We start from the raw sequence: 8,002 nt of genomic DNA, 5'->3' as shown, positions 1-8,002 counted from the left end.
GGCAATCTACCCCAGCTTGTCAATGTCTTCTTTCAACAGTCCACCATGGCCAGAGTGAAGAAATGTCCAACAGCAGCTCCATCAGGCACTTCCTCCGGGATTTTGGGCGTCCTGAGGGAGGAATTTGAGTGAATTTGGGGGATTTGGGGAGGAATTTGGGGGAGTTTGGATGTCCTGAGAGGGCATTGGAGGGATTTGGGAGGAATTTGGGGCATTTTGAGTGTCCTGAGGAGGAATTTGGGGGCAATCAGAGGGATTTGGGGTGTCCTGAGGGGGGAATTTAAGTGTCCTGAGGGGGAGTTTGAAGGGATTTGGGGGGAATTTGGGAGATTTTGGGTAAATTTGAGGGATTTTACGTGTCCTGAGGGGGGGTTTGGGGGACGTTGGATGTCCTGAGGGGGGATTTTGGGGCAATTGATCGGAGATTTGGTATTTTTGGTGTCTTTGTGTCCCCCAGAAAGTGTCTCCGGCCGGGCTCCCCACCCGCTCTGCCCACCCCGCCCGCTTCTCCCCCGATGACAAATTCTCCCGGCACCGCCTGGCCCTGAAGCGCAGATTTGGGGTTCTGCCCACGCAGCGGGGCCGGACCCTGCTCTGAGAGAGCCCAAAAACCCCGAAAGAGCCCAAAAACCCCGGCGGGAGGAGATGGAATCCAGTCCGACCCACCGAACTGCGCTGGATGGAAGGAAGGGCTTAAAGACGAGGAAATTGTGAATATTAAAGGATTTGGGAGCTTGGAGGTGTCTGAGTGTTGGTGTCGAAATTAATTTGGGTTTTTTTGCCTTGGGAATGAATTTAAAGGGCTCTAATTGGGCTATGGGGCGCGGGGGATCATGGGAGTTGTAGGCGCGGGTATAACAGGGCTCTATGGGGCGCAAGGCATGATGGGAGTTATAGGCCTGGTTAGAACGGGGCTCTATAGGGCGTGGGGGATGATGGGAGATGTAGGCGCGGGTATAGTGCGAGTCAATGGGGCGCGAGGGATGACGGGAGTTGGATGCGCTGCTTTAAGGGAGCCGCGGAGCATCACGGGAGATGGAGGCGCTGCTTTAATGGTGCTTAATAGGGCCGCGGGGCATGATGGGAGCTGTAGTCCCGGAAGTGGCTGTGAGGGAGAGCTCGGGGGTCCGGGAGGGCACCTGGGGGGACCCTGTGGATTCGGGGAGCCCTGGGGGGGCTCTGAGGGGTCTCCTTGGGGCGCGGGATGTGAACGGGAATTGTAGGGCCGGAACTCGGCTATGAGGGGGGAATTTGTGGCCGCGGGGCATGACGGGACCTGTAGGCCCGAAGAGCGGGTACGCGGCCTTGCGTGTCCGCTACGCGGGCTCCCAGGAGGCGTTTGGGGGGTCCTGTGGCAGCTCTGGGGGCCCAAGGGGGCGCGCGGGGCGATCCCGGGCGCTGGAGCGCGGCCTGCGGGGTAGGCCCTGCACCATTAGGGTACGCGGAGGCCGCAGAGCATGACGGGAGCTGTAGGCCCTGCTCCATTAGGGTCTATGAGGCCGCAGAGCATGACGGGAGCTGTAGGCCCGGCTCCATTAGGGTCTATGAGGCCGCAGAGCATGACGGGAACTGTAGTCCCGGCTCCATTAGGCGTTTGCGGGGCCGCGGTGCATGGCGGGAATTGTAGGCTGAACGTCGCTAAAATGGCGCCGACCCCAGGCCCCGCCCCAGGTCTTTTTCCGCGGTGCTGATTGGATGCAGCAAGTGAAGGGCGGGATCTTCAGCCAATGGGAAGGCGATGGAGGCGGGAACAGCCCCTTTAACCCCTCCAGTGCCTCCCAGTTCATCCCAGTACAGCCCAGTACAGCCCCAGTGCTCCTCCAAGCTCTCCCAGTCCCTCCCAGTCCATCCTAGTTCCCTCCCAGTCCATCCCAGTATCGTCCCCAGTAAGTCCCAGTGTCTCCCAGTATCGCCCAGTCCATCCCAGTGCTGTTCCCAGTCCGTCCCAGTCCATCCCAGTCTGTCCCGCTATCCCCCAGTTTGTCCCAGTCCCTCCCCGGCCAATCCTCAGCTCTGCCCCGCCCCTTCTTTGGCCCCGCCCCCTTCTTTGGCCCCGCCCCTTCTTTCCTTAGTCCTGCCCATTCCTTGGCCCCGCCCTCTTCCCTGGCCCCGCCCCCTCCCAGTTCCCCCCCTCCCCCATTTCCAGTTCCCCGCGGCTGCTCTGGGAAGGTGAGTGGGGCCCCGGTGACTCCCAGTAACTCCCAGTTCATCCCAGTAACTCCCAGTAACTCCCAGTAACCCCCCAGTACATCCCAGTAACCCCCAGTTCATCCCAGTTCATCCCAGTAACTGTTCATCCCAGTAACTCCCAGTAACCTCCCAGTCTATCCCAGTACCCCCCAATAACTTCCATTCCCTCCCAGTCCCCCCAGTTTGTCCCAGTCTGTCCCAGTCTGTCCCAGTCTGTCCCAGTTTGTCCCAGTCTGTCCCAGTTTGTCCCAGTCCCGCCCTGCTCAGGAATCCCAGTGACTCATCCCCCCCTCCAGCTCCCCCCACTTGATCCCAGTCCCTCCCAGTATAACCCAGTTCCCCCCAGTACCCTCCCAGTTCCCTCCCAGTCCCTCCCAGTCAGTTCCAGTTCCCACCAGTTTGTCCCAGTCCCGCCCTGCTCAGGAATCCCAGTGACTCACCCGGCCCGGTCCCCTCCCAGTTTGTCCCAGTCCCTCCCAGTCCCTCCCAATTCTCAGTCCCCAGTCCCCCCAGTCCCTCCCAGTATCCCCCAAACCCTTCCCAGTTCATCCCAGTCCCCTCCCAGTTCATCCCAGTCCCCCTTCTGTCCTCCCCAGTTTGTCCCAATCCCTTCCCAGTCCCTCCCAGTATATCCCAGTTTATCCTAGTCCCTCCCAGTCCCTCCCAGTATAACCCAGTCCCCTCCCAGTCCCTCCCAGTATAACCCAGTCCCCTCCCAGTCCCTCCCAATTCTCCCCCAGTCCCTCCCAGTATCCCCCAAACCCTTCCCAGTCCATCCCAGTCCCTCCCAGTCCATCCCAGTCCATCCCAGTCTGTCCCAGTTCCCTCAAAGGTCCCGGGATGGAGCGAGAACAGGCTTGCGGGCACTGGTGATACTGGGAGGTACTGGGACAGACCGGTTTATACTGGGAGGGGACTGGGACAAACTGGGAGTACTGGGAGGGACTGGGGGTCACTGGGACAGAGGGGTTTTGTACTGGGATGGACTGGGAGGGAACTGGGAGGGAACTGGTTTATACTGGGAGGGAACTGGGAGGGACTGGGAGGGAACTGGGAGGGACTGGTTTATACTGGGAGGGAACTGGGAACAAACTGGGACAAACTGGGAGGGACTGCGTGAGAATTGGGAGGGAACTGGGAGGGACTGGTTTATACTGGGAGGGCACTGGGACAAACTGGGAGGGACTGGGACGGTTTTGGGGGTTACTGGGGTGAACTGGGATCAACTGGGAGGGAACTGGGACAGACTGGGACAAACTGGGACAAACTGGTCTGAACTGGGCCCAGTGCCCCCCCCATACTGGTTTAACTGGTGTGTCCCCCCCAGTGCTGTCCCTGGCCAGAGGAGACCCCCCCGGTGAGTGACTGGGTTATACTGGGTTATACTGGTTTGGACTGGGTTATACTGGGTTATACTGGTTTGGACTGGGTTATACTGGGTTGGACTGGGTTATACTGGGTTATACTGGGAGGGACTGGGTTATACTGGGAGGGACTGGGAGGGACTGGGATATACTGGTTTGGACTGGGTTGTACTGGGAGGGACTGGGTTATACTGGTTTGGACTGGGTTATACTGGGTTATACTGGGAGGGAGGGAGGGTTTGTACTGGTCCATACTGGTCCATACTGGTCCATACTGGTCCGTACTGGTCCGTACTCGTCCATACTGGTCCATACTGGTTTGTACTGGTCCGTACTCATCCATACTGGTCCGTACTGGTCCGTACTGGTCCATACTGGTCCATACTGGTTTGTACTGGTCCGTACTTCCATACTGGTCATACTGGTCCGTACTGGTCCGTACTGGTCCGTACTGGTCCATACTGGTTTATACTGGTCCGTACTGGTCCGTACTGGTCCGTACTGGTCCATACTGGTCCGTACTGGTCCATACTGGTCCGTACTGGTCCATACTGGTCCATACTGGTCTATACTGGTCCGTACTGGTCTACTGGTCCATACTGGTCCATACTGGTCCGTACTGGTCCATACTGGTCCATACTGGTCTCTGACCCCTCCCCTCCCCCCCAGGTCTCTCCAGTCCATTCCAGTACGGTGAGTGCCAAACTGGGACAGACTGGGAGGGCCCCAAAATGTCCCCAGATGTCCCCAAAATGTCCCCGAGGTGTCCCCAAAGTGTCCCCAGCTGTCCCCAGGTGTCCCCAAGGTGTCCCTGTCCCTGTCCCCAAGGTGTCCCCAGATGTCCCCCAGGTGTCCCCCAGGTGTCCCCCAGGTGTCCCCAGCCTGTCCCCAGCCTGTCCCCAGGTGTCCCCAAGGTGTCCCTGTGTCCCCAGGTGTCCCCAGGTGTCCCCAGGTGTCCCCAGGTGTCCCCAAGGTGTCCCTGTGTCCCCAGATGTCCCCAGGTGTCCCCAGCCTGTCCCCAGGTGTCCCCAGATGTCCCCAGATGTCCCCAAGTGTCCCCAGGTGTCCCAAGGCGTCCCCAGATGTCCCCAGGTATCCCCAGGTGTCCCCAGGTGTCCCAAGGTGTCCCTGTGTCCCCAGACTGGTGTCACCTGCGCGTCGGTGGCCTCGTGGTGGCCGCGGTGCTGAGCGTGCTGGGGATCGCTGTGCTCATCAGTGAGTGGCACCTGAGGGTCATTGTCACCTGAGTGTCATTGTCACCTGTGTGTCATTGTCACCTGAGTGTCATTGTCATTGTCACCTGTGTGTGCTGGGGATCGCTGTGCTCATCAGTGAGTGGCACCTGAGTGTCATTGTCACCTGTGTGTCACCTGTGTGTGTCACCTGTGTGTCACCTGTGTGTCACCTGTGTCATTGTCATTGTCACCTGTGTGTCACCTCTGTCACCTGTGTGTCATTGTCATTGTCACCTGTGTGTCATTGTCACCTGTGTGTCACCTGAGTGTCATTGTCATTGTCACCTGTGCGTGCTGGGGATCGCTGTGCTCATCAGTGAGTGGCACCTGAGGGTCATTGTCACCTGAGTGTCACCTGTGTGTGTCACCTGTGTGTGTCACCTGTGTGTCATTGTCACCTGTGTCACCTGTGTGTCATTGTCACCTGTGTCACCTGTGTCACCTGTGCTGGGGATCATTGTCCTGATCAGTGAGGGACACCTGAGTGTCATTGTCATTGTCACCTGTGTGTCACCTGTGCCACCTGTGTGTGTCACCTGTGTCACCTGTGTGTCATTTGCACCTGTGTGTCATTGTCACCTGTGTGTCACCTGTGTGTCACTGTCACCTGAGTGTCATTGTCACCCGTGTGTCATTGTCATTGTCACCCGTGTGTCACCTGTGTCCCCTCTGTGTCATTGTCACCTGTGTACTGTGTCAGTGCGGGGATCATTGTCCTGACAGTGCGGGACACCTGTGCAAGGCCAGGTGTCACCTGGGGCAATTTGTCACCTGTGTCAATTTGGGACCTATGTGGGGACATCTGGGGACATCTGGGGACATCTGGGGACATCTGGGAATTTGGGTGTTGGGGATTTGGGAACACTTTGGGGACATTGGGGACATTGAGAGGGTTGAGGGGACATTTGGGGACATCTGGGGACACTTTGGGACATTTGGGGACATTGGGTGGGATTTGGGGACACTGGGGCCATTGGAAACATTGGGGACATTTGGGGACATTTTGGGGGGATTTGGGGTTGGGGACATTTGGGGACATTTGGGACATTTGGGGACATTTGGGGAATTTGGGGACATTTGGGGAACTTTGGGGACATTGAGGTGATTTGGGGTTGGGGACATTTGGGGACATTTGGGGTGATTTGGGGGTTGGGGACACTTTGGGGACATTGAAGGGGTTGGGGACATTTTGGGACATTTGGGGGGTTTGTGGGCACTTTGGGGGGGACACTCTGGGGCCACCCGGGTGGCATTTGGTGACACCGCGCCGCGCCCCGCAGCCGCCGCCGCCCGGAGCCGCCACCCCCGGCCGGGACAGGTGAGTGTCCCCTCCCCCCCCGGGGACACCTTGGGGACACCTTGGGGACACCTTGGGGACACGGCCACCCCCTGAGCCCGCCCCTCTCTCCGCAGGAGCCTGAGATGTCACCAAGCGGCCCCAAAGTGTCCCCAGATGGCCCCAAATGTCCCCAGAGTGTCCCCAAATGCCCCCAATTGTCCCCAAATGTCCCTAAATATCCTTAAATGGCCAAAAATGTCCCCAAATGTCCCTAAAATGTCCCCAATGTCCCCAAATGTCCCTAAAATGTCCAAAAATGTCCCCAAATGGCCCCAATATGTCCCGAAATTGTCCCAAATTGTCCCCCAATTGTCCCCAAATGTCCCCAAAATGACCCCAAAATGTCCCCAAATGTCCCGAAATTGTCCCCAAATGTCCCTAAATATCCTTAAATGGCCAAAAATGTCCCCAAAACGTCCCCCAAATGTCCCTAAAATGTCCCAAAATTGTCCCAAAATGTCCCCAAAATGGCCCCAAATGGCCCCAAAATGGCCCCAAAATGTCCCCAAATGTCCCCAATTGTCCCCAAATGTCCCCAACAAAGGCAATGAATAAAAATGAGTGAAAAAAACGGATTTTGGTCACTGGGGGAGGGGACAGAGGGACAAGGGTGACACCGGGAGGGGACATCGGGTCAGTGATGGTGGCGTCGGGGACATCGGGGCCGTGGTGGCCTTGGGGACATCGGGTCAGTGAGGGTGGCCTCGGGGACACGGAGGCAATGGTGGCACCAGGAGGGGACACGAGACCAGCGGTGACACTGAGGTGACAATGGCCTTGGGGACACTGGGGAGATGGTGGCACCAGGAGGGGACATTGAGTGATGATGGCTTTGGGGACATTGAGTGGTGGTGGCCTTGGGGACACGGTCAATGGGTGGCACCAGGAGGGGACACGAGACCAGCGGTGACACTGAGGTGACAATGGCCTTGGGGACACTGGGGAGATGGTGGCACCAGGAGGGGACATTGAGGTGACAGTGGCTCTGGGGACGTTGGGTCAATGGTGGCCTTGGGGACTTTGGGGCCATGGTGGCACCAGGAGGGGACATCAGGTCAATGGTGGCCTTGGGGACATCGGGGCCATGGTGGCACCAGAAAGTGACACAAAGCCAAGGGTGACATCGGGGTGACAGCGACCTTGGGGACACTGGGGTGAGGGTGGCCTTGGGGACATCGGGAGGATGGTGACACCAGGAGGGGACATCAGGTCAATGGTGGCCTCGGGGACACGGAGGCGATGGTGGCACCAGGAGAGGACACGAGACCAGCGGTGACACTGCAGTGACAATGGCCTTGGGGACATCGGGGCCATGGTGGCCTTGGGGACATTGGGGCCATGGTGGCCTTGGGGACATCAAGGCATTGGCGGCACCAGGAGGGGACACTGAGGTGACAGTGGCTCTGGCGACATTGGGTCAATGGTGGCCTTGGGGACTTTGGGGTGACAGCGACCTCGGGGACATCGGGACAATGGTGACACCAGGAGGGGACACAAGGCCTTGGGGACATTGAGTGCTGGTGGCCTTGGGGACATCAGGGTGACAGTGGCACCAAGAGGGGACATGGAGGTGACAGTGGCTCTGGGGACATCGGGTCACTGGTGGCCTTGGGGACACTGGGTCAGTGGTGGCCTTGGGGACACTGGGGAGATGGTGGCACCAGAAAGTGACACAAAGCCAAGGGTGACATCGGGGTGACAGCGACCTTGGGGACACTGGGGTGAGGGTGGCCTTGGGGACATCGGGTCACTGGTGGCCTTGGGGACACTGGGTCAGTGGTGGCCTTGGGGACAGGGGTGTGGGTGGCCCCAGGTCCCCGATGTCCCTCCAGGTGACAGAGCCCGGGGGATGTCCCCAGGTCCCTGCAGCTGCA

The 8,002-nt window shown here is 58.8% G+C and overlaps 1 protein-coding gene across 1 annotated transcript; it reads left to right on the top strand.

Annotated features, from left to right (window-relative positions):
• Positions 1-424: 424 nt before the first annotated feature.
• NOP10 (NOP10 ribonucleoprotein) lies at positions 425-739 on the top strand (the record flags this gene model as incomplete). Its single annotated transcript, XM_030969832.1, has 1 exon — positions 425-739. A coding segment is annotated over one exon (174 nt), but the record flags the coding sequence as incomplete, so codon positions are not given.
• Positions 740-8,002: the final 7,263 nt, after the last annotated feature.

Source organism: Camarhynchus parvulus, unplaced genomic scaffold (genome assembly GCF_901933205.1).
Source record: "Camarhynchus parvulus unplaced genomic scaffold, STF_HiC, whole genome shotgun sequence".
Classification (NCBI taxonomy): Eukaryota; Metazoa; Chordata; class Aves; order Passeriformes; family Thraupidae; genus Camarhynchus; species Camarhynchus parvulus.
The sequence above is the reverse complement of the archived record's forward strand: the minus strand, read 5'-3'. Positions and strand labels throughout refer to the sequence as shown.